At 35.5% G+C, this 27,256-nt stretch overlaps 1 protein-coding gene across 17 annotated transcripts in view; it reads left to right on the forward strand.

Moving 5' to 3' along the window:
• LOC106883044 (ubiquitin carboxyl-terminal hydrolase 9X) overlaps window positions 1-27,256 on the forward strand; it is a 160,126-nt gene that overhangs the window by 67,333 nt on the left and 65,537 nt on the right. For 9 of the 17 annotated variants that reach the window (XM_089357649.1, XM_089357653.1, XM_089357648.1 and 6 more), the window contains 12 exons: window positions 3,280-3,395; window positions 4,061-4,127; window positions 4,937-5,121; window positions 6,865-7,003; window positions 7,300-7,452; window positions 12,681-12,785; window positions 14,337-14,435; window positions 16,926-17,033; window positions 19,098-19,214; window positions 21,276-21,426; window positions 24,632-24,719; window positions 26,663-26,726. In XM_089357649.1, the coding sequence (XP_089213775.1) occupies window positions 3,280-3,395; window positions 4,061-4,127; window positions 4,937-5,121; window positions 6,865-7,003; window positions 7,300-7,452; window positions 12,681-12,785; window positions 14,337-14,435; window positions 16,926-17,033; window positions 19,098-19,214; window positions 21,276-21,426; window positions 24,632-24,719; window positions 26,663-26,726 (1,392 nt within the window). The remainder of the gene's footprint in view (window positions 1-3,279; window positions 3,396-4,060; window positions 4,128-4,936; window positions 5,122-6,864; window positions 7,004-7,299; window positions 7,453-12,680; window positions 12,786-14,336; window positions 14,436-16,925; window positions 17,034-19,097; window positions 19,215-21,275; window positions 21,427-24,631; window positions 24,720-26,662; window positions 26,727-27,256) is intronic. The other 8 variants (XM_089357658.1, XM_089357664.1, XM_089357657.1 and 5 more) reach the window with 1 other exon arrangement.

Consider the following 27,256-nt stretch of genomic DNA (forward strand, 5'->3'; position numbering starts at 1 on the left):
GAAGTAGTAATGGAAAAAAAAAAAGAGAAACATAAATAGCAATAAAGATAGGATAATGGGGACATTGACTATGGATAGATCTGATACTATACCAGTCCTCTTAACACAAGAAAGAGATAGTGTTAAAAAGGAGACACATTGGTACGAGAGGGGTGAGTAATAGATGAGAAAGAGGAATGAAGAGAGGAAAAGCATGATATATGATAAACATAATGGTCTGGAGAGATCCAATTGAAGATATTATACATAATTTCCATCACCCTCATCATGTTACATCCATTTGTCCCCCATCCTTGCATATTGTTTACTGTGTTTTCTCTAGCACAGTGCTTTCACTCCCGGCACAAGTTGCCCTCCTCTGTTGTCTCTTTTGTGAAGTTGATCTACTTTAGATTAATCATCTTTGGCCTCTTGCTTTTATATATCCTATCCTCTTTGGGTGGTTGATATTTTATAGAATTGGTGTCCCCCCCCCCCCTCTCTCTCATCCATTTTTTCCCCTCAACTTAGTTGTGCTCTTTAATCTCTAACACTATCATTACAATTCCAGTGGAGTATGCTCACCTTCTCTTCCACGTTCTCCCTACCATGCTACATTGCTCTTTGTGCAAGCCTTGTAGAAATTACCTTTCATTCTGAAAGAGAAACCCTTTGTTACTAGCAGAAGTTACAACTCTGAACTTTTTTTTTCTAAACTTATAAACTCTGCTTCCAGAACACCTACTGCTGCTACTCATTAGTGGTTACTCACTGCAGTAACAAAAGCCATCAACTATTTCTCAGAAGCCCTCTGAGCATTTGTAGAATTTATTGAACTTATACCTATACTGCTAATTACTCCTATATATCAGTTTGCCTGTAATTCCATGCCACTTCTTTATGACTATAGTTTACAGTAGGTACACTGTATGGAATTCCTACCGATTCCTTTTCAGAACATTGAGAATTGCCATTATTTTTCTTATGGCAATTGAATTTTGTTTTCTTTCTTGCTAACTAATTCTTTAGTCAGAGTTTTGCTTTCAACTTTGTAATTTCTTCTCCAAATTTATGACTGATTGAACTATAAGAACTAGGTCAGATGCATACAGATGCATTGCTATTATGGCCTGGAAAACTATAATAAACAGAAAATTAGGCTCAATACTGAACCCTGATGCATACTATCATTCATGATAAAATTTCTTGTTGAACTTGTTAATCCTCACCTGACTGGCAGCAGCTCTATACATGGACTGCATGGTTCTCAAGCCATTCATTTATTCCTAATTTTCTAACTGGTCACTAGATTACAGTGTGTAGAATTTTGTTAAAAAGCCTTCTCCTGGTTGACAAAGCTAGGGAGAGTGGCTTACTCCTTCCTAGCTAAGCACTTGTCTTGTATTGTCTCACTTGGAAGTGAGTATTGGTGGTACTCTGTTTGAGCATAAATTTGAACTGTGTCTTGTCTAAGCTAATTTTCTTCCTAATCAGTTGTGCTATATAATTGTTTCAGCTATTTTCTCGACCTTGGCCATCAGTTTGATGCTTCTAGAGTTGCTTTATTTTAAAATATCTCCTTTGCTTCTGTAGCATTTAATGAAGATATTGCTACACCAGTCATTTTGTATAATACTTTTGTGTGTGCAACAACCTGATTAACTATGTGAGAGTGACTAGTATGTGACCTACTTCACCAGATATTTTGAGCATTTTTGGTTCTATCCTCAATGGCCCAGCTATTTTCTCTGCCTTTGTGTCCTCGGCTGCACTTTTAACTTTATCATCAATGTCATTGGCTAGTCTGACTGAGTTTCTTTGGGTTAGGCCTTCACTCTCTTCTACATATAATGAAGGGCAAGTGCACAGTTCTCTAAGAAAGAAAAAATACCATTTGTGCCTGTTTGTTTTTTCTTTTTTCAGCCAGAACAGATATGGTGTAGCTCCCACCTCCCACTCTGTCTTTCATTCTCTTTCTCACTCTAATTGTCCCTCTCTCATTCTCTTTTTCTGCATTCTATTTCTGGTTTTCACTAAGAGTAGACCAGACAAACTCAGTTAAGACGAAACTTTCTTTGACTTGCTGTTATTTTTGCTCATCACCAGTATTAATCATCATCATCATCATCGTTTAACGTCCGCTTTCCATGCTAGCATGGGTTGGACGATTTGACTGAGGACTGGTGAAACCAGATGGCTACACCAGGCTCCAATCTGATTTGGCAGAGTTTCTACAGCTGGATGCCCTTCTTAACACCAACCACTCCGAGAGTGTAGTGGGTGCTTTTATGTGCCATCGGCACGAAGGTCAGTCAAGCGGTACTGGCAACGGCCACGCTCAAAATGGTGTATTTTATGTGCCACCCGCACAAGAGCCAGTCCAGGGGCACTGGCAACGATCTTGCTCGAAAGTCCTTACACATGCCACGGGCACAAGTGCCGTTTTTATTAATTAATTAGTCATTTCATCATGGGAAAGTTAATTAAGATTTGTGTTTTGCTTTACCAAAATTTTTTGTTCTATTTTTTTAACCCAGAAAAGAATGTCGGGTTGCCTACTTTTTGTTTCCAACTCCCACACACTCGCACATGGGTTTCCCCCATCGTATGATGCATATTTTGGAAGTATACTTTTTCTACCATGGGTTTTATCAGAAAATAGAGCTTACATGCAATAGTTATAGTTTAACTTTTATCAAATTTCTTGGTGCTTATGCAAAATGATGAAGTGAATGATAATTTTCAAAAGAAAAATATTACCATAGAATTAAACAAGAAAAATTCCTCATTTGTATAACTCCTCACATAATTTTGTCATTTACTCCCTCTCCTCCTCCATCTCAGTGGTTCTTTCTCTCATTCTGTGTGTGTAGCATTCATTTACTCATTGTGTGCCACCTAGCCTGGTATGTACACTGATCTTGCACCCCTTTTTTACTATCTCTCTGCATCTTTATATGATGTAAAGCATGACTGGAGAAATCACCCAACTAACAAACATTTACATCAGTTATTATATATATATTATATATATACACATAATAGTTGCTGTGGAAAACAGAAATGGGAAAAGCATTAGTTTGAAATAAATAATATATGAATGCATAACCCATGCTAGCATGGAAAGCGGACGTTAAACGATGATGATGATATTTGTTGATGATGTCCAATGTAAAGATATTTTGAAATGTATTAAATATTTTCTGAAAGCGCCTTCTTTTTTTTATAATGCTTAGTTTCACATTGCCATGTTGATTTTTTTTTTTTTTTAAACAAAAAATATTGTTCAACTTTCTGCAGGGGTGGCTGGTCGATCTGGTAAATAAATTTGGACAAATGGAAGGATTCCAAATTATTCTTGACCGTTTCACAAAAGGTCCCCAATTATCGGTGCCTGTGATAGCTGCACTGGTGAAGTATGTGAATTATATTTATTTATTAATTTATCTTTTCTTAGAAATAAATTGTACATTTTAATAGAATTTAGCATGTTTAAATTTTAAAATTTTGTTGATGTAATTTTGGCTTGTTTACTCTCATCTTTGACCCTTTTATTAAGAAAATCATATATATACATATATCTACTCGAAATTTAATTATCCTTAACTGCAGAAAGCTGTTTTATGTATCAATCTAACTTTTGTTGAAGAATGTCATATTTGAAACTTTTTTCTGCTGAGATATGTCAAGTTTCACAGGAAATACCAATTCTATTTGTTGGTAGATATTTAACATCATTACTGGAATAACCATGAAATTTATTTTTATCATTAAAATCTTAAGGTAATTAATTACAAAGGAGCTTAGGGTAAGATGCCTCTGATATTTTCTATGCTGATGACCTGATTCTCATTCCAGAATCTGTTGGAGGACAGTAGGGGAAATTCAAATTCTAGAAGACTCCAGATACTTTGTGATACTCAGTGATACTTTGTGATACTCAGTGATACTTTGTGATACTCAGTCATACTTTGTGATACTCAGTCCATGTTAAATAACAGACAATGTTAACTGAGTAAATTATTTTCATATTGGTGAATATATAGAGCTATATTGTTTTTCTTTTCTCTCTTTTTTCTAGACCATTTGGTCAGTGCTCCGAAGTACTGACTCCTTATGCTATCCAAAAATATTTCATGCCAATTGTGGTGAGTATTTAATAAGGGTTTCACATATTAAGGCATAAATTTATTTTGTATATTAAAAATGTGATACAGTAATTTTTACTCTTTTAGTTATTTGTTTCTGAATAATTATTGAGAATCAAAATTTTGTTTTTGTAATGATGCTTAATATAAAAAGAATATAGTAGGTTAAATATGTTTGTGCATTAAGTAACCTTTCGGTTGTTGGTTCACTTACAAAATCTTTGGATATATATTTGTGAAATTAGCAATCTACAAGGTTGCCTAGTTTGTGGGACATGATCCTGTGTTGCAGGCATTGTTTTACTGGATCTAGACACTAATTTCTTCTTTACTTAAAGCTATAAATCCTTATTCTAAATTTTCTTGCAATGACTTGTATTGAACATTTTAACTTTTTTATGTTTTCTTAATGATGGTTCCTCATAAGTGTAATGTTTTATGGTGGTCGTGTCATGTATACTGCTTTCAATAAAAAATAAATTATGTGGAGATAAAGTCTTTCATTGTAATGGGAACACCAGAATTGATAGATGTAGGGTTTCAATAATGTAGATTTAAGTTTTTACTTAATTGATAGCACTTGAATATCTAATAGAAGAATGAAGAGAGAATTATGATTCTGCCTTAGAATATTGAACTGATTGTTGGAAATAAAAATGTTTCTGATTAAATCTTATTAAAGATTGAAGCTTTTATTATAAATAAACATGAGCAGTGCTGTTTATAACTAAAACAGCCATCAGATTTTTGAAATTATAATGGTCTGAGAATCAAGTAAAATAAACACATGAATTTTCTTCTAATTTTAGGAAATAGTTCCTAAATTTTTGGACAACTTAACAGATGATGAACTGAAAAAGGAGTCCAAATCAGAAATAAAAAATGATGGGTTATCAGCAATAATAAAAGCACTGAAACAATTGGTGTCCCGTGTACCGAATCAGGAAGAGACTGTGAAGAATTTGGAAATCTTTCGTTTGAAAATGATTTTAAGGTAAGTTGTTGACATATATTGTGATGACTATATTTTTGGAGCTAAGTTATCTTTTTGTATTACTTGTAATCTCAATCTTATTTCAAGTTAATTTTGTCAGTGATCTCTAGTTAGCTAATCTATTGTTGCCATATCACTTGCATCAATTAATGTGTAAGAAGCGAAGAAATTTGTTGATAGCCTATTGCCATCAGTCTGCATGTAGCAACTAGCTGTCTATAAGGAATGTAAAATGCATCTTCTTGAGTGTGGGGCTTGGGGAATGTGTCGCAAAGGCAGAACTTAGAAAAGAGGCACCGAGTTTGTTTTCATGATCATTCCCCTCCTCTTTATATATATATATATATGTGTGTGTGTGTGTAATGTTAGTATGTACACATGACAGAGTGTAAGCGCCCTGAGAGAAAAGTTAGATTTAAGAAGCATCCAATGTGGCGTGCAAGAGAGACGACTGCGCTAGTATGGTCATGTGTTGCGAATGAATGAGGACAGCTGTGTGAAAAAGTGTCACACCCTAGCAGTTGAGGGAACTTGTAGAAGAGGTAGACCCAGGAAAACCTGGGATAAGGTGGTGAAGCACAATCTTCGAACATTGGGCCTTACCGAGGCAATGACTAGTGACCAAAACCTTTGGAGATATGCTGTGCTTGAAAAGACCTGACAGGCCAAGTGAGGCCATAGCCCATGGCCTATGCCAGTGGGTATAACCAGCCCACTTATGAATACCCCTCATTCATTAGACAAACTTTGCTTGGATGTGCTTTTAAAATATAGCAAGAGATGAATGGAAATGTCGATATGCTTATAGAAAGTAACATAACATTATGGAAATTTTTAGAGCAAATGATTTTAATTATTAATTACATTATATTCAAGGTAGATGAAATGTAGTTAAGGATTGTATGTGATTGTGTTGTGCGTTTGATATTTTAATTTTTAATTGATATAAATCAACTGAAAATTAACAAAATCTACATTTTAAAGTTTACTTATTTAATGCCATTTTTGAAATTAATTGTATACATTAGTATTCACTTAAATTCTTTTTATATTACATATGGTTGTGTGGGTAAGAAGTTCGCTTCCCAACCACGTGGTTATAGCTTCAGTCCCACCGCGTAGCACCTTGGGTGAGTGCCTTTTACTATAGCCCAAAGCTGACCAAAGCTTTGTGAGTGAATTACGTAGGCAGAAGCTGAAAGAAGCCTGTGTGTGTATACGCATATATAATGTATGTGATTGTATTTCCTTGGTTTGACACCACTCAGTAGTTGTAAATGAGTGTCCCTGTCATACAAGTGGTGTCTTTCATTTCCAATATTCCATGGAAGCATATCTGGTTATGGGGGAAATATTACCTTGCTTGGAAACAGGCGAGGGTTGGCAACAGGAAGAGCATCCAGTCTTAGAAAATCTGCTGCAACAAACTCTGTCTGACCCATGCCAGCATAGAAAAAGTGGACATTAAAACAATGATGATGAAGTCGACTTGAGACATTTGTCTTTCTGGCTACCAGTATGGTAAAATAAATCACTCACAAACTGAAGTCAAGTTACTTATTACAAAAAAAGCAACCTTAAGAGAGAAATTAATAGGCTGTATATTTATATGCAAATAACAAAAGATAAAATTGAGTAACATGTTCCAATATAAAGTTCGAATTTTTGATAAGATTATTTAATTATGATAAAAAACAAATATTTTTCTTACTAATTTGTATTTCAATCTTTCACTGTTTACAGGCTTCTTCAGATATCTTCTTTCAATGGTAAGATGAATGCTTTGAATGAAGTTAACAAAGTGATCGCAAATGTGACATTCCATGCCAGTCGTCACACTCCAATAGATGATGATGAATGGCTTACAGCTGATAAGATGGCAGTAAGGAATTTTAAATTATTCAGAGCTTTTTTTTCATTTTAAATATATTTGATATCTGTAATTCTCTCTTGTCTAAATGTATATATCTTATCTAAATTAGCTATATACTTTTTTTACACTCAAATCAGATGTATATTTGATTTAGATTAGTAATCTACAATTGTTTTCACAGGCTAATTAATATCAACCTTCTGTATTCAAGATAATTTTAGTTTATAAATACACAGTATTGATGAAGAGTAATCTGAATTTAGAGTTAGAGAATTCTTGTTCTAATGAGATACTTCTTTTCTCAGGAATGGATTCAGCAGAACAATGTATTGTCAATTGTTCTTCGAGATAGTCTCCATCAACCTCAGTATGTTGAAAAATTGGAAAAAATCTTGAGATTTATGATAAAAGAGAAAGCCTTAACACTTGATGATTTGGATCGAATATGGGAAGCCCAGGTAAAGATATCTGTTAATTCTTTTTAAAGGTTTTGTGTTGTTTTAAATATGTTATAGATTAAAACTATTATTATAGGAAGAGTCATCTTATGGATCTAACTAATTATGAAAAATTTGTTTTGCATTTAATTTATGTTTAGTGAAAAGCAAATGTTTTACACTTCACAACATTTTGAGGCTGAAATTGTAGGTATAAGTTGAAAGTTCAATTTAATCTGATGACCGCTGCCTGAGCAGCTGACTGGCTGACTGACTTCCGTGGCAGTGGCACGTAAAAAGCACCATTTGAACGTGATTGTTACCAGCGTCGCCTTACTGGCACTTGTGCCGGTGGCATGAGAAAAAAACATTTGAGCGAGGTTGTTGCCAGTGCCGCTGGACTGGCTCCTGTGCAGGTGGCACATAAAAAACACCACTTGAGCATGGCCGTTGCCAGTACCGCCTGACTGGCCCTCGTGCCAGTGGCACGTAAAAGCACCCACTACACTCTCGGAGTGGCTGGCATTAGGAAGGGCATCCAGCTGTAGAAACTCAGCCAGATCAGATTGGAGCCTGGTGCAGCCATCTGGTTCACCAGTCCTCAGCCAAATCGTCCAACCCATGCTAGCATAGAAAGCGAACGTTAAACAATGATGATGATGCTATGTACATCTCTTTTTTATTTTAAATTTTAATATTTCAAGTATTTTTTCTGAGATAGTTTGTACTACAGGTACGCCATTGATTTTTTGGGGATTTCTGATGCTCCAGCACTTTTGTAATGTAGATAAATTATGAAAGGAAACTTGAAATTCCAGTGGCCACCAGCCTAGTCCACTGTGCTACTACAGGCAATGTTGTGTGAACCATGTGCTTACATGCATTATTTACACTGCACTTGTTAGTGGCAATACCTAAATTTTGAGAGATCGTCTTCTTATTTAGCTTAAAGTTACCCTTAGCTATGGTTATTACAGGTAAGAGAACTAACAGTGCCAGTTGTAGTGTCAAACATAAATATCAATCCATATTGATGTAAAATAAAGAACTGTTGGAAAAAATGGACCATGGTATGTCAATGCATAACTTGGGTATGTCTTTGGCATTGACAGTGTATAATTAGTAAGTTGGAAGTGTGTTGATAAATTATTATTACACGACCACAGATGGTCCAGCTAAACTGTTAATCTGTCAAGGCTTTGGAATCAAGGATGTTCGAAAATGGTTGATGTACCTGTAATAGTGTATTAGTTTCTTAGTGATCTGCTGGTTCATATATCTCTGTGTAAGTTATTGGATTACTTATTTCTACAATTTGATGTCTTTTCTATGGTTGGAATATTGATCATATGGTTTGTGGGTTCCAACTCTGCAATTGTTATAGTGTATTACACATTTAGTCATGGTACTTTATACTGCTGCATGGTAGATTTTCCTGGCATCCGGTGCCACTTGATTTCATTATATACTTCAAAAAAAAAAAAAAGGAATGTTATTCTGATGATAATAAACAACTTTAACAATATGTAAATAACTAAGGTTGCAAAAACCTGTCTATTCTAGCATTTTAAAATATATGTAAAATAATTAGAAAAAATAGATAGTTGTCCCCATCTTCAATTAACAAGAGAATTGATTGTAAATAAAAGTAATGTATTAATGATGCGTTACAACATTTAGTAGATAATTTGAATATAAAAGTATACCTACAATTCTAGTATTGGTGTAAAACGTAGACAAGTGTAAACAGAAATATGAGATTTTTACCTACAAGTTTCATCTCCTTTTAAAGATTCACTAGAGAATAAGTAGCCACTTTTTCTGTTCACTAACAGATTGCTGGCTTGTAGGTATTTATATTGAACACAAACCAGGACTAGGATGAAAAATAAAAGTCTAATTTGTATACAAGGCATTCATTGGCAATATAGTTCATTCATTAACAATGTATTACACAACAGTTTTTAAATAATCGGAAGTTTTAAAGTAAGGTATAACTATAATTTTAGCCTGAGTGTGAAATGTAAACAAGTATAAACATATTTTACAGACGAAATGTTGTTGTTGCAAGTGTAAACATGTTTTTCTGTCTCTGTTCACCGAAAAATTTGGGCTGCCTACTGAAAGATGAAAACATTTGTTTGTATTACATTACATTTAGCATGAAAGCTAAAATTGTAGGCATACTTTACATTAAAATTTCAAGTTATCCAATATATGCTGTTTAGTGTATCCTAGATTAATTAATTAATCCATCATACTGGTTAATGAATTGATTATTTAATGAATAATTAATCAAGATGATTATTGATTAATCAACCATGTTCATATAATATTTATATTGAAACTGATAAGTTCTCAAATACAGATAAAACATTTCTACCCCTAGAAAACTAGAAACATCTGTTTACACATGTCTACATATCATTGTGAGGCTGAAATAAGTATTTTAATTTGTCTGAATATCTTGAACAGTTAAAAGCATTGTTAAAAATACAGCAAAGACACTTCCCTCATAAATTACTGATATGAAAAGAAAACAAAAAACTGGATTATTATAATTTAAAATGACTCTATGCTTATAGGTTTATCATCATCATCATCATTTAACGTCCATTGTCCATACTGGCATGGATTCGATGGTTTTATTGGACTGGCATGCTGAAAGGCTGCTCCAGACTCCAGTCTGATTTGGCATGGTTTTCAGCTGGATGCTCTTCTTGATGCCAACCACTCTTAGAGTGTAATGGGTGCTTTTATGTACCACCAGCATGACACTGGGGTGCTTTTACATGCCATCAGCATGGGTGCCAATTTGTGTGACACTGGTATCTGCTACAACTGCGATTTTGCTTGGCTTGATGGGTCTTCTCAAGCATGACATAATGCCCAACACTCAAAAGGAACTCAGCCACTTTGTCTCTGTGAGACTCAACGTTTGAAAGGAACTCTGTCACTTTGCCTCTGAGGCCCAACACTCGAAAGGTGTTCTTTACATACCACCAGCACAGGTGCACTTGGCTTGATGGGTCTTCTCAAGCACAGCACATCACTAAAGGTCACATTGCTTATGTGAGGCACAAAGTTTGAAGATCATGCTTCACCACCTTGTTCCATGTCTTCTTGGGTCTACTTCTACCATAGGTTCCCTCCACAGTTAGAGAACGGCACTTCTTTACACAGCTGTCCTCGTCCATTTGCATCACCTGACCATACCAGCGCAGTTGTCTCTCTTGCACACTACATCTGTTTAATCTTATGCCTAACTTTTCTCCCAAGATGTTTGCACTCTATCAAATATGTACACTGAAATTGCACATCCAGTGAAGCTTACTGGCTTCATTTCTTTCAAGCCTACGCATGTCGTTGTCTGTCACAGCCCATGTTTCACTGCCATGCAGTATAGCTGTTTGCACGCAGGCTTCAAACAATCTGCCTTTCACTCTGAGAGAGTGGCCCTTTGTTGCCAGAGGGGTGGGAGCTCTCTGAACTTTGCCCAGCTTAATCTTATTCTCACAGCTATGCTCTCGGAGCATCCACCTCCACTACTAACTTGGTCATGTAGATAATAAAAGCAATCTACTACCTCTAACTCCCCCCCCCCCCCCCGCAGTTGATGGAGTCTATTTTCTCTTCATTTTCAGCGTTTATTGTACTTGTACATCTTCCACATCTAAAAGCTAGTTTCCACTGTTAACCTTTCCTCTGATATTGCTGCATCTTTTATGTGTCCAAAGCTTACACTGGGTGCATCTTATGGAGTTTCTACTAACACCTTTTCTACAGATTGAGCAGAGCCATCTACCTGAAGGGATTTGTGATTTATCTACCTTCCTACTTACTAAGACTTTGGTTTTTGCCTTAATTCTAAGGCCCTTCAATTCTAGACCTTGCTTCCATACCTGGATCTTCTCTAGTTCAGGTAGTGATTCAGCTATAAGAGCAAGGTTAGCAGCATAGTGGAGCTCCCAAGTGCAGCCTATCTTGAATTACTCTGTTATTGCATGGAGGACTATGATGAACAAGAAGGGGCTGAGCACTGATTGTTGGTGAACTCCTACTTGTACTCTGAATTCTTTGCTGTACTCATTGCCAACCCTCACCTTACTGACAGCATCCCTGTACATAGCCTGTACAGCTCTCACCAACCACTCATCTATTCTTAGTTTCCACATTGACCACCAGATAATGGATTGGGGGACCCTGTCAAAGGCTTTCTCCAAGTCCACAAAGGCCAAGATGAAGTTTTTGAAGTAGCCAAACAGTAATTCAATTTAATTTTATTCTTTCTACTCTGGTATGCCCCAGGTTTCATTTTTTTTTTGTCTCAGACTGGGCTGTGTGTTGTATTCTTGAGCAAGGCCCTTTATTTCACGTTGCTCCAGTTTAGTCACCTGTAAAAATGTGTTGCGATGTCACTGGTGCCAAGCTGTGTTGGCTTTTCCCTTGGATAACATTGGTGTCATGGAGAAGGGAGACTGGTATGCATGGGTGACTGCTAGTTTTCCATAAACAACCTTGCCTGGACTTGTGTCTCAGAGGGGAACTTTCTAGGTGCAATCCCATTGTCATTCATGTCTGAAGCGGGTCTTTTACTTTACCACTACATCCATGACATCATCTCTTATGCAGATTACACTATCTTTCATTCCACCCTAACAATTTCCAGTTGTGCATCATCCACTCACAACCTAAACAAAGCATCCTAAACAAACACTGACTCCATGAAAAGAGGCCTTGGAAGCAACCTCCAATGGGGACATCTCAATCTTACCTCTTTCAACCTCAAAAATCACTGCAATTGTTGTGTCTTACTATCAGTGATGATCTCTCTTGGTGAAATCCTTTCCTTAACACACCTGGACCACATCCTAATGGCCAATCCTTCTCTTCAGGGCCAAAAGATATGTCATCTCCTAATAATTATTGATGCTCTTCAATGTTCAGTTGAGGACCTCAATAGTTGCTGCTGCTGCTGCTGCTACACATACACGCACACACACCCTTGGTCACATCCAGAAAAGTGCCATCTGACTAATTGATAAAATCATTCATAGACATACTTCATCTTCCAACTTAACTGTTGTGTTACCTCTTCTCTCTACCTTTTCCACTGCTACTATAATGGTCTCTGTTTCTGGAAGATGGCTGGGCTCATGATACCTCCACAGTCAAGGTGTTAGAATTGTTACTGTTTTTCTTTTCTTTTTTCTTAGAGCTTGCACTAAATATTTCTTAATTATTTTCAGTCTGGAAAACATGAAGCTATTGTAAAAAACGTTCATGACTTGTTGGCTAAATTGGCATGGGATTTCTCTCCTGAACAGTTAGATCATTTGTTTGAATGCTTTCAAGTGAGTAGATTTTCTTTTTTTTTTTTTAATTATCTTGGATTTTTATCATATTTTGAGAGAAATCTTCAAATTTTGTTTGTACATGTAATATGTACACATATATACATATATACATGCATACAGATATCTATACATATATACACCCATCACACACACATACACATGCACACAAACACACACATTAGTCATTTGTTTTCTTATCCAAAACTACGTCAAAAGTACTGAATGGATCTTTATGAAATTTGGAAATTATATTCTTTGCATAACGGCCATAACTCCCATGAAAATTCATATATTTTTGATGTTGATGAAATTTTAACCCGAACATAACAGATGAGCATTATTTAGAAAATGATGTCAAACGTTATCGAGGCTACCATTCTTTCTGGATGTGCAAAAGGGGATGACGTCTTTATTCCAAGAATTCCTCTTACTCCATCAGGAGCAGACATTCCTTTTACATTCAGAAGACTACAATTCCCCCTTCATGTGACTTTTGCCATGTCCATAAACAAATATCAGGGTCAAACACTGTCTGTAGCTGGTCTTCTCTTGGAAGAGCCCTGCTTCTCACATGGACAACTGTATGTTGGCTGCTCAAGAGTGGGCAGCAACAAAAAACCTATTTGTATATGCTCCACAAGGGAAAACAAGGAACATAGTTTACAATGAGGTGTTATAATCACAACAGCAAGAAAGTATGTACATGATCACCTTCTTTTACGAAACTTCAGTGACTTTCATATATTTATATTGATATACATATATATACGTGTGTTTGGGTGCGTGTGTGTATATACATCTCTATATATAAAGATGATGCGTAGTCTAGACGGCGTTTTTAGATTTCATTATTCTCTTTAACCCGGGCAACGCCGGGTATTTCTGCTAGTCTATAATATAAACAGACATAAGAAGTTTTGGGGGGGAAAAACAGTCAAGTTAGACTAATAAGTACAAAAAAAAAAAAAGAAAAAAGACAAGTGGAAAACTGTTTTATTGTAAACCTATCCAACCTGGAAAAAGAACCTAAAATTGATGATTGTTCTTACCTTACACAATACCATCTAAATCTCTTACAGAAGTAATAGTTAATTCTTGTTTTTGACTCCTCACTCTTTTCCTGTGATTTATTTTCCAGCCATTTATTTTCCTAACCCTAACTTTTTCATTTTTTTTTTTGGTTTTGAGAATTCATCTAAGTGATACTGCTATAGTAAAAACAATCCTTTTAAATAAAACTTGATCTACAAGTGTTACATTTTTTTCCCGTTTTTGCATCTGCTGTTTTGTATTATAAATTAATTCTTTGATTCTGCACTTGATAATTTAAAAAAAAATATTTGGAGTGCACTTATCCTTTTAAAATGATATAAGCCATGTATATGTTGCTGAATATGTAGTAGAACTCTCAATGTAAAATTCAAGATGTAACTATAATTTTAGGTCAATATATTTTTCTATGTTTTCACTTGCTTAAAACAATTTTAAGATTTAAAGATTTGATTTTGAAATAAATTTCTGTAAATGTTTTTATGTTATTTGTTATAGGGAAGCTGGACTAATGCTATGAGAAAGCAGAGAGAAAAGTTATTAGAGCTCATTAGGAGATTAGCAGAGGATGATAAAGAAGGTGTGATGGCTCATAAGGTTTGTAATATATTTTTACTTTGGCTTGTCATTTAATTTATTTGTCCCATTATTTGATATGTTTCAATGACAAACTGTCTTAGATAGTTCTACTGGTCACAGAAGGACAATAGCTATTACCTATCCATTTTCCATTTCTTAGGGGTGTTCAGTTTTGTGAAATGTTATTGCTTCAGACACAAAAAAAAAAGCCTTGATTAGAATTTTAGTAGAACATTAAATTGTTTGGCATATCATTATGCTTCAATTGGAGAAGTTTAATTATAGATATAGTCCACTCTGCAGGGGTGGTTGGTGTTAGGAAAGGCATCCAGCTGTGTAAAAAAAAAAACCATGCCAAAACAGACATAGAAGTATGGTGCATTCTGGCCAGCCCCTGTTAAACCATCCGATCCATGCCAGCATGGATGGAGGACATTAAATGATGATGATGATGATAACATATATAGCAGACATAACTTCGTTGTTCAGAAGTTCACTTTGCAACTATATGATCTTGAGTTCAGTCCTACTGCATGGTATCTTGGGCAAGTGTCTTCTACTAAATCTATTCACAAGGTTTTGGTGGTTAGAAACTTGGAGTCTGTTGTACTCATATAGGCGTGTGTGTGTGTGTGTTGTTGTTGTTGCTTCAGTCAACAATTTATCTGTTCATTTGGTGCCTTTGAAAAAGCATGTAATAAATGATCTCTTACTTGCAAAACAGATTAGTGTTAGCAACAGGAAAGGCATTTGGCTGTAAAGTAATGCCTCAATTTTATATTCATCTAACTTGTACTAGCATGCAAAAACTAATGTAAAATGAACTATATATGTATAGACTTTCATTTGTCATGGTGAAAAAGCTTGAATTAGGAAATACAAATTATGTTCTCCATCTTGTATGACTTTTCACTTTATCAAATACTTGATTTTTATTTTTTCCTCTCTTGAAATATTTCTCCATAATTACATTGTTTATTACTGTTAATTTTAAATATCTTTTTAACTAGTTAAAGGTGCAGGAGTGGCTGTGTGGTAGGTAGCTTGCTTACCAGCCACATGGTTCTGGGTTCAGTCCCACTGCATGGCACCTTGAGCAAGTGTCTTCTATAGCCTTGGGCCGACCAAAGCCTTGTGAGTGGATTTGGTAGATGGAAACTGAAAGAAGCCTGTCATATATATATATATGATTGTGTGTCTGTGTTTGCCCCCCCCCCCTCCATCGCTTAACAACCGATATTGATGTGTTTACATCCCCGTAACTTAGCAGTTCGGCAAAAGAGACCGATAGAATAAGTACTAGGCTTACAAAGAATAAGTTCTGGGGTCAATCTGTTCGACTAAAGCATGGCCACAGTCAAATGACTGAAACAAATAAAAGAATAGTTGTCTTAATTAATTTTGCGATATGCCATGCTTGAGAAGAAGACCCATCAAGCCAAGTGAAATCGTAGTTGTGGCAGATACTGGTGTCCTGCAACTAGGACCTGTGCTGGTGGCACGTAAAAGCAACCACTACACTTTTGGAGTGGTTGGTGTTAGGAAGGGCATCCGGCTATGGAAACTATGCCAAATCAGACTGGCGTCTGGTGCAGCCCCTCGGTTTACCAACCCTGGTCAAACTGTCCAACCCATGCCAGCTTGGGCAACAGACATTAAATTATGATGATTCCTTTATGACTGTTTTTTTTATAATAGTAATGATAATAACGAGCTTGTTGTATACAGTGCTTAGGTGCACTGTGACTAATAGGAAATGGTTAAAATAGGAGGCAAAAGGCAGACATATAAGCCAAGTAAAGAAAGACAGCTACAAAAGCTAGAAGTACAGGCAAAGTACACAGAATAAAGCACAAAAAGACAGAAAGGTGAACATTAAAATAGTCATAAAGTGGAAAGAGTATAAATATGTCAGGAATAGTGTTGGTGAATTCCAGGAAGCATGGAGTTTTCGAAGGATGCAGTGTTCTGACGGCTAACAATTGATATGGGTAGTTTATTCCATGCTTCAACAATTCTAAGTATGTAAAAAATGTTTCTGAAGCCGTGGGTGTTGTTCGTTTTTTGATTTTATAAGCAAGTTCACAAGTGGTAGAGGTATTGAATCCAAAAAGGTGGCCAGAATTGTTGTTGGAAAGATAGTGGATAATCTTGTTTTGTGGGTTTCTATCAAGTCAGCTGCTAGACATTGAAACTTTAGTGTGTTGATGCCCAGGGAAGCAGTTGGTTCAAGATATGGTGATTGACTGAGAGAAGGTATACATTTGGCTGCATGTTTCTGTACAACTTCCAGAGGATCACTATTCTAGACAAGATGAAAGTTTAAGACTGGAAATGCAAACTGTAAGTGTTGCTGTACTATAGGCATATATATAAATGTTTAAATAGTTTTAACAGTAAAACTTCTATTATTGATCTAAAGATTGTTTCTAAGATTTAGGTAACAAAATAATTTTGATTTATTTTCCAATGATGATTTATTTCCTTTTTTTCTTTTTTTTCCTTCAGGTTTTAGGGTTGTTATGGAATCTTGCTCATAGTGAAGATGTTCCAACTGAGATCATGGACCAAGCCCTGACAGCTCATATAAAAATTCTGGATTATAGTTGCTCTCAGGTAAATATTTTAAAAAATGTGTTTATTCTTCAACCATTATGCTTTTCTTTGTTGTTTATCATTTTCTAGATTTAGTTTGGTAGGGATAACTCTGGTAGTTCAGGGCTGAACTAGGTGTATTATTTATTGTATCTGGCATGGCTGTGTGGTTAAGAAGCTTGCTTCTCAACCATATGGCCTTGGGTTCACTCCCCTGCATGGCAAGTATCTCCTACTATTGCCCTAAGCCATGTGAGTGAATTTTGGTAGATGGAAACTGGAAGAAGCCAACCTTGTGTGTTTATACTCTTGTCTTGATGTCACATGGTGATTATAAATGAGCATCATCATCATCATACAAGTTATGTTGTTTGTTTCCAGTCTTCTGTGGAAAACATGTTTGGTCATGGGGAAATATTTCCTTGCTTAGAAACAAGTGAAGGTTGATGACAGGAAGGGCATCAAGCCATAGAAAAGTTGCCTCAACAAATTTTGTCTGATCCATGCAAACATGGAAAAATGGAAGTTAAAATAATGATGATATGGATAGTTTGGGGTTCATAACAATAACATCAATTCATATCAGAGTTGGCTTCACTGTTCATTCTTCTAAGATTTAGAAAGTAAGCACTACTGTACCATTGTTTACAAACTGGGTCATGTGCTTCATCAAAGAAAGTCATTATTTTCTAGATTGATGAGCTTTCATAGTTTAAAAAAAAAATTTTTTTTTAAATCTAGTATTTAGATTTTTGCTACAAATCTAAACTTAGATAGACCAAGGAAAATGTGGGAAAAGGAGTGAGATCAGATCTGAGAATGTTTGCACTTGTTAGTCTTCTCTAATTTGTGTGGTCAAAGAAATCAGTATTGTAGTAATTCTGTGCTCATAGTAATATGTTGAATGAGGAGGAGAATATAAAAAAAGTATTCTGCCATATATTAATTCACTAGAAGTGTAAAGGGTAAAGACTCCTTTCGGTCATGAATGACCATGGGATTGCTCCTAGAAAGTTACTCTCCGAAGCACAAGTCTCGGCAAGGTATTTAGAAGACCAGCAGTCGCCCATGCACACCAGCCTCTCCTCTCCATATCACTGATGTTATCCAAGGAAAAGGCAAAGGCCAATACAACATGGCACCGGTGACATTGCAACTCATTTCTACAGCTGAGTGAACTGGAGTAATGTGAAATAAAGTCTCTTGCTCAAGAACACAACACACAGCCCAGTCCATGAATCAAACTCACTACCTCATGATTGCAAACCCGATGCTCTAACCACTGAGCCATGCGCCTTCACACAGAAGTGTACATATAGTGAAACGGATAAGCGATATTACTGATAGATATTATATCGGGAGTAGCAACCCAGTTAATCAGTGAATAACATTGTGAAGGGGACCACAGTGAAAAAAGTAGTAGCAAGGAAATTTTTTGAAAAGAAGAGTGAGAGAGAGAAGTAGAGATTAAACATTTTACTCATTTTGTGTATTGTGAGAAGAATTGTAAATTATTTACAACTGCATGGCTCATCAGAAATTTATCGGAGAGGAGTCTGTAAAATAATGGTGGATTCACTTGAATTTAATGACAATAAAAAATAAGAAACAGAAACATAAGTTTTAGAACTAAATGTAGACTGTTACTGTAAATTTCAGTGTTGGTTTTCATAGTAACAAGCAAAGCTGTAGTTTGACACTTTTACCATTGCAACTACCACCGCAAGTTTTGATGAGTAATGTCATTTTGTGCCTGTGTTATTTCTGTCTGTCATTTTGTTGCAGACAACAGACAGGAAACATGTACAAAATGCTGGCTGTTTTCTAATTGGACTAAAAATGATCAAACTTTAAACCTCTGTAACATTTTCCTTAATTTTTCTGCTAATAAATGAACCCCAAATTCAGATACAGTGTGAAAAAATTACCTCAATGTGCCAAATTTGAAAATTTTCATTTAATTAAAAAATTCCCAAGTCTGGGACAGCATCCCAAAAGATCTGTCTATTTCAACAAAAGTATGTTAACAAAAGGTTTATTGCTTATATTTTTTCTACATTATGTGCATGTGTTTTCTCCTCTCAGGATCGTGATAGTCAGAAGATGCAGTGGATTAGCAGGTTTGTTGAAGAGCTGAAGAATGACAAATGGGTTTTACCTGCCTTGAAACAAATTAGAGAAATATGTCAGTTATTTCCTGAAGTAAGTTTCTCTTTATGTTGTAACTTGATCTTTATATCTTGACACTCCTTTTCTGTGTGTATATGTGTGTGTATAATAATGATAATAATTAGGCACAGATGTGGCTATGTGGTTAAGAAGTTTGATCTACAATGTTTCAAGTTCAGTACCACTGCGTGGCAGCTTGGGCAAGTGTCTTCTACTACAGTCCCAGAACATCCAAAGCCCTGTGAGTGGATCTGGTAGATGGAAACTGAAAGATTGTCGAGTGTGTGTGTGTGTGTGTGTGTTAGTGCCTCCTTGTCTTGACACAACATGGTAGTTCTAAATGAGTGTCCTCATCGTACAAGTGGTGTCCTTCATTTGCAATCTTCCATCCAGTTGTGTGGAAATATTAATCTTACTTGGAAATGGTTGAGGGTTGGTAAAAGGAAGAGCATTTAACCTTAGAAAATCTGCCTCAACAAATTCCAAGTGATTACAGGAAATTGGACATTGAAACAATGATAAATTCCTTTACCCAAAACTAAGATTTCTCTCCGAATGCTCCATAATCATACCAGCAGTGACAGAAGAAATCCCTAGCTTAGAATAAATGAATAACCTCTACTTCATTTTCTGAGTGATTCTTATTCTAGTTTGTAAATTCATCAGCTCAAAGAATAGCTCTTGGTTAAGAAACTTGCTTTGCAACTGCTTGGTTCTGGGACCATTCCCATTGCACAGCACATAGAGCAAATATCTTTTAGTATAGCCAATTTTTTGGTCAATACTTTGAGTGGAATTTGGTAGCCAGAAAATGTGTAAGCATGCGCTTGTTTACATTGGTATGAATACCTGTGTTTGTATGTTGTATCCATGTGTATGGTAGAGGTGTGTGGCTCAGTGGTTAGGGTGTTGGACTTATGATCATAAGATTGTGGTTTCGATACCTGGACCAGGCGATACATTGTGTTCATGAGCAAAACACTTCATTTCACGTTGCTCCAGTCCACTCAGCTGTAGAAATGAGTACCACTAGTGGAGGCGTGTTGTTTAGTGGTTTGGGTGTTGGATTCATGACTGTGGTTTTGATCCCTGGACTGGGTGGAGCCATTGTGTTCTTGAGCAAAACACTTCATTTTACATTGCTCCAGTCTACTCTGCTGTAGAAATGAGATTAGCCTGGAGAGGGATGGGCTCCACCAGGCTTTCTCACCCTAGATATGCTGCATAGCTGCAGTGGTCTGACAACCCCCAAGGGGTTACGGGACTTGTCATTGTCATCTGTGTATATCCTGTAACTTAGTGGCGCAACAAATAGAGAAAAATGATATAAATAGTAGATTGGCTGAGATCCTCAAAGGCAGTACCATGCTTTTTGAGAGTTTTAGATGTCAGTTAGGTTTCCACCTATATGGTTTCAGGTTCAGTCCCATGCTGCAACACCATGGGCAAGTGTCTTCTACTATTGCTCTGGGCTGATGAAAGCCTTGTGAGTGTATTCAGTAGATGCAAACTGGAAGAAGCCTGTTGTGTATGTATACCCACACACAGATGTGTGTGTGTGATTGTGTATTTTCTCTTGACATTGCCTAATAGTTGTAAATGAGTGTCACTGTCATACAAACTGTCATTGAATTTTAATATTCAGCAAAAATGTATCCAGGCAACCTTGGAAACAAAGTGAGGCTTGGCAACGGTGGGGGGGGGGGGGGAGCATTCAGCTGTAGAAAATGTGTCTCAATAAACTTTACCTGATCCATGCAAGCTTGGAACAGTGGACATTAAACATTGAGAATGATGCCCCTCCCACACAGACAGACAGACTTGAATAAATTACTAATTCTTATAGTTGGATATATGATCATGTTTTTAGTCATGATGTAAACTAAGTATTCATCAATAAAATGCTGCTGAAACAGTTGTGAATTTTAAACTACATTTGTGTTTTTTGATGATGATATCTATATACACACACACACACATGCACACGAAATTGAATGAGGAACTTAAACAATTTACAAACTATCTCTCCTTATTGAACACAACTGTATTTTATATGTAATATTTTCTCTTTTGCTTTTTTATTCTCTGTTGCAGACATCTCAAAATTTTCCTCATGCTCAGCGAACACCTCACATGTATTATAGGAATCAAGTAATTAGTCAGTTACACCATCAGCATTCTATTGTTATGCTTGTAGCTCAAAATTTAGCAACTTACATGGAGAATGCCAGGTCTTATGCAAAAGGTAAACTTATTGTACTCTTTTTGTTTGTGCTAGAAAATAAATTATAGTGTAATTTTCTAATTAATTTTTGTTTAAAGTTGTGGAATATCTTTATTTCAAAAAGAAGAAAAGTCATCTATTTATTATTAACTAAACTAAATATGAGAGGATAGAATATTAGGATGGTTGAGTAAACGATAACAGTATCACTTTTGATTTTTTTTTGTATCTGTTCTGTGTTTGGTTGGCAGAATTTATAGAGCATCAGATAAATCACTTAGTTTTTTGTTACATTCTCTGGCCAACTTTACCTTTCTTCTTCCAAAGATGATAAAATAATTACCAAACAAGGTACTGGGAGGGATATAAATAAATAAACTCTTGGACCTGGCATGGTTATAGTCTAATGACTGTAATCATTAAAGGAAAAGAACATCCCCCTTTTTTTGTGACTTTAGATGAATTTTGTCATTTCTCAGTTTCTTTGTCACATTGCCCTGTTGTCTTGAATATATGTATCTGTCTTAGAATTCTGAAAACCCTTATCACTTATCCTACTGTCACACGTCCCTCTTTCCATTATCATTCATGATTCTCACTCTGTAAATGGATGGGTGAGTGAGCATAGATGTAAGGTTGCGAGGTGTCTTTAAGCATGTCATGGTCATGATAACCTCTCTAGTGCTGATGCCATAAAAAATGTACCTAGTACACTCTGTAAAGTGTGAGGTTGTGAAGATATGACAATATCTATGAAGATATATCTTGTGGAAGATATGACACTGGGTTGGGAGCAGTGCCATGAAAAAAAAAAAAGCATCCAGTACACTCTGTAAAGGAGTTGGGATTGAATCCTAGTCAAAAATGATATGCAAGCGAGATACACTCTTCTGACCTGTCTAGGTGGGCAGTGCTCACAAATGTGTTCTGACTCTGACCATTGCAAACTGTTTAATCCATTTCAGCTTAGAAAGTGGATGTAAAATGATGACAAAGATGATGTAATTTGAATGAGGGTTCTGATAATGTATTTTTACTGTTTCATCTATATAAATATCATCATCATCGTTTAACGTTTGCCTTCCATGCTGCCATATATATATATATATATATATCTAATTCCTTATGTACTTTGTACTTCTATCTGTAAACCCGGTTGGCAAAATAACATGGTTTGTCATAAACACCTGTATATATATATATATATATAAATATATATATATAAGTCACAATATATGGATTCAAGTAATCCAGTAGTACTCATAAAAAACGCTCATCATTCTACAAAACATATTTGATAATATTGTCATTGAAACAAGTTGAATATTTCTTTTAAGAGAAAAGCCTTGATCCATTGACTTGTTCATTGATAGTTTTCTGTAATAAAATCTATTTATCTAAGGTGGTTTGTATTTTCTGTAGAAATTACTTTTGAGCACAGTTTTGGGTGGTGGGTGGAAGGGTAAGCCCGAGTCAAAAACCAAAAATCCATTTGGTTTGCAATTAAAAAGTGTTTTGAAGTTTTGTTTCATAAATAATATTCTTTCTAATATAGGCACAAGGGCTGAAATTTGGTGGGTGGTGGCTAGTCAATTACATTGACCCCAGTGCTCAACTAGTACTTATTTTATCAACCCTGAAAGGACGAAATGTAAAATTGACCTTGGTGGAATTTTTAGTGAGAATGTATATAGTGTCGGAAGAAATGCTACTCCATTAAGCGTTTTCTCTGTCATACCATTATTTTGCCTGCTGCCTTTAATAATTTTGATGAGGCCAGCAATTTTAGGTTAAGTGGGGTTAGTCAGTTACATCAGTCTCAGTTACCTGACAGGTGCTTCATTTTATTGACCTTAAAAGGATGAAAAGCAAAGTTGACCATGGCAATATTTGAACTCAGAATGTAAAGATTGGGGATAATAATAATCCTTTCACCTATAAGCACAAGGCCTGAAATGTTAGGGTGGGGGATAATTGATTACATTGACTCCAGTGCTCAACTGGTTCTTATGTCATTGACCCTGAAATGATGAAAGGCAAAGTCTACCTCATTGGAATTTGAACTCGGAACTTAGAGCTGGAAGAAATGTCACTGATCATCTTGTCTAGTGCTGCAACAATTCTACCAGTTTGCTACTTTAATGATGATGATAATAATAATAATCCTTTCTGCTATAGGCACAAGGTGTGAAATTTGGGGAAGGGGGCTAGTTGATTACATCAGACCCCAGTGTTTCACTGGTACTTAATTTATCGATCTTGAAAGGATGAAAGGCAAAGTGAACCTCAACCAAATCTGAACTCAGAACGTAGTGGCAGACGAAATACTGCAAGGCATTTTGCCCAGCGTGCTAATGATTCTGCCAAATAATAGTAATAATAACAATAATAATTCTTTCTACTATAGGCACAAGGCCTAAAGTTTTGAGAGTAGGGGCTAGTCAGTTACATCAACCCTGAAAAGATGAAAGGCAAAATTTACCGCAGCAGAATTTGAACTCAGAATGTAAATACAGAACAAAATACCACTAATCATTTTGCCTCACATGCTAATGTTAAAAATAATGTCTCAAATTTTGGCATGAAGTGAATTTTAGTGGGAGGGAGTTAATCAATTACACTAACTCCAGTACTTGATTGGTACTTTATTTTAATGATCTCGAAAAAAATGAAAGGTGAAGTTGACCTTGGCAGAATTTGAACTCAGAACACTGTGAGGTGAAAGAAAAGCTGTTAAGCATTTTGTTTGATGTGTTAATGATTCTGGCAGCCTGCTGCCTTGATAATAATAATAATAATAATAATAATTAATAATGATAATAATAATAATTATGGTACAATTTTTAAGGAGGAAAAGTTGACATTGACACTAGTACTTGACTGGTACTTTATTTTATTGACCCTAAAAGGACAAAGAGCAAAGTTAACCTTGGCAGAATTTGTACTTGGAATGTGAAGACTGACAAAATACCACTAAGCATTTCGCCTGGCATGCTAACAATTCTGCCAGTTTGCTGCCATAATAATAATAATAATAATAATAATAATAATAGTAATAATAATAGGCAAATAATTCTAAATTCCAAAAAATTTAATGATTTTTGTAAAATGAGCAAATTAATGATTCCTTGTAGTTGAATGTCACTAGTTAGATTAATTACTGAACAATACAATAAAAACACAATCTTTCTATCTGGTTTAAATTCTTCTTCTTTTGTTGTTTTAGAACATCCATTTGAAGATCCTAGTAATATTTATCCTGATGGCAGATTCAATCATATTCAACAAGTGCAGGAACGACTCCGATTCTTACGGTTTGTTTTGATGACACTTCATTTAATTATTTTAATTTTTGCACAAGTTTTTAGATGTTTATTAACTCACAGACACTTCACTAAAATGATAAAATATTATTGAAGTTTTTATATTTCCATTTTATTAAAATATTTACTACTTGTATATGTGAGAATAAGAAGTATGAGGCTTATTGAGCTTGGTTATATTTAGCGGACACTAGTCTGTTGTGTCACTTGGATTTAAGTAACACCTCCTTTAGGTGGTGTGCTATTAATTGCAAGAAAGCACTGTTGTTCTAGATAGTTATAAATCCTAAAACTATGGGTTGTACCAAGAAACAGTTCTGTCAGCTGGTACATAATCTTGTATCCATACTTCTCCAGTCCTTGATTGATACCCCTTGGCAAGGATATTATGTATGGCAAGCCTGTTTAGGTCCTCCCAAAAACTGGTACAGTAGTCAGCAGCTAGTCCTGAGTTTTTGCTTTAGTCTTCCTGTTAACCCTTTTGTTACTATATTTATGCTGAAACACAGTGTCTTTGTTTCAATTAATTTTTAAAATAATGAAGAATTTAATAAAATAACTTCTGTTGGTGTTTGGCTCATGAATTTACATGAAGTTTTGTTGGGAAGTTTTAAGTTCAGTCACTTTAAAACAATAAGTTTATGTCATAAAACCTGGGGTAGTCTTAGGTGGGTTGGTATCAAAAGGGTTAAAACAAACCTCTGCCGTGCTAAGACCTAAATGCAATGTAACTCTGTATGCCAACATTCCCTGGCTTTGTCAAACCTGACTGCTTACTGTACCCTTAATGACTCACAAATTTCATATTCTGTTAGTCCTGGTTGTCTTCAGTTATTGCTTCCAACAACACCAAAGTTCAACAAATCCACAGTTCTGTCTTTTCTAATTTTCCTCATTGCTTTGTTCAGCCATCACATTTCCTGTGACTGTTATTTCAAGCAATCTCTTAGTCTTCTGTGATGACCTCCTTGATGTCTATGGCTGCAAAACCCTATTTCTCTCTTTACGTACTGAAAATTTTCGGTGCTCTGTACTCTAGAATATTGCTGACACATTAAGAGTAATGAAGTTAGGCTCTATCCCTTCTCTTTTCTTTTTCTCCCCCCCCCCCCCCCCGGCCATCTTTTTATGTCTTCGTATTTTCTCTTTTTCTCACTTTGCATGTGCATGCACACACTCACACAAATACACACACACACACACACACACACAAACTACATTGTGAAGAGAAGTCACAGTCCAGCTGGTGGGCAAGACTTGATACTGTAAAGCACTGACCATTGAGCTGTTTTCTTTTAGAGTCACTACTTCCCTGGAATTGCTGATTATATTATTCTCTCCTGATCCAAGACTGCTATGCTTATTTCTCTCCTTGCCACCATCCCTAACATTTTACCAACCCAGTTGGCTCATTTTGTTGAAGTGTCCTGTGATGTTACCTACATTGTTGTTTTTGTGGTTGTAGTTTAGTTTACTTTTTCAGTCATTTTAAATTACTTTTTATATGAAAAGCAATATTTTCAGATCCAGTGTTTAATTTTTTTTCTTTTTTCTTTTTGAATGCTTTATCAGTAGCAGTTAAAAATCATCTGTGACTTATGTTAAATATTTAATCTTTTTAACCCTTTTGATACCCCATTTCTATTGAAATACGCTGCCTATGTTTCAGTTAAGTTTTGAAATAAAGAAGGATGTAGTAAAATAACTTTATCATTATTCAGTTGGTGTCTGGAACAAATTAACATGAAATTTTGATTGCAGGTTTTAATTTAGACCATTTTAAAGCAAGAAGTTTGTGTCGTAGAACCAGGGCAGTCTCAAGTGAATTGGTATCAAAATGGTTAATCTAAGATACTTTGTGTTAAAACTTTAAGCACTTTGTTCTCTGTAATGTATTTTTTCCCCTCTTTTTAAATGTATTTTTATTTTTAAAGGTTTTTACTGAAAGATGGTCAACTTTGGTTATGTGAAATTCAAGCCAAGCAGGTATTATACCTTGTATGTTTTCATTTCATTATGGTAGTATATGAAATATATAATCTTCAACAATACTTACTGAAAACTAATCTTATTAATTTGATACTACTTTGCCAACTCAATGCACTCAACTGTTAGCAGAAAACTGGAAATTTAAGACACATACTGTAAATTAGTAGTAGAACTACTACTGCTAATAGAGAGCATGTAGTGTAGACTAAAACTTGAAACAAACATCAATCCATATTGATAAAATAACACAATGAGGGTATAGAGATATGTTTTTGTATAGACCCATTCAATGCTAGTTTATTCATTGTAAGCATAGCATTTACTTGGTTTTAATGTTTGGGCATTAATTTCCTCACTAAGATTGTTTATCTGGTTCTTGTATTGAAGCTTAAAATAGGGAAAAAAATTGCATTCTTCTTTTAAAATTACAAATCTGTGGTGATTTGAAAATATGCATAAAACTTTGTAAGGAGGAAGGAAAATAAAATTGATATAGTTGAGTGTAAGTGAAGGGGACTAGTTACTACAAAACTAACCTA

This window comes from Octopus bimaculoides, chromosome 9, assembly GCF_046866305.1.
Source record: "Octopus bimaculoides isolate indiv1 chromosome 9, ASM4686630v1, whole genome shotgun sequence".
Classification (NCBI taxonomy): domain Eukaryota; kingdom Metazoa; phylum Mollusca; class Cephalopoda; order Octopoda; family Octopodidae; genus Octopus; species Octopus bimaculoides.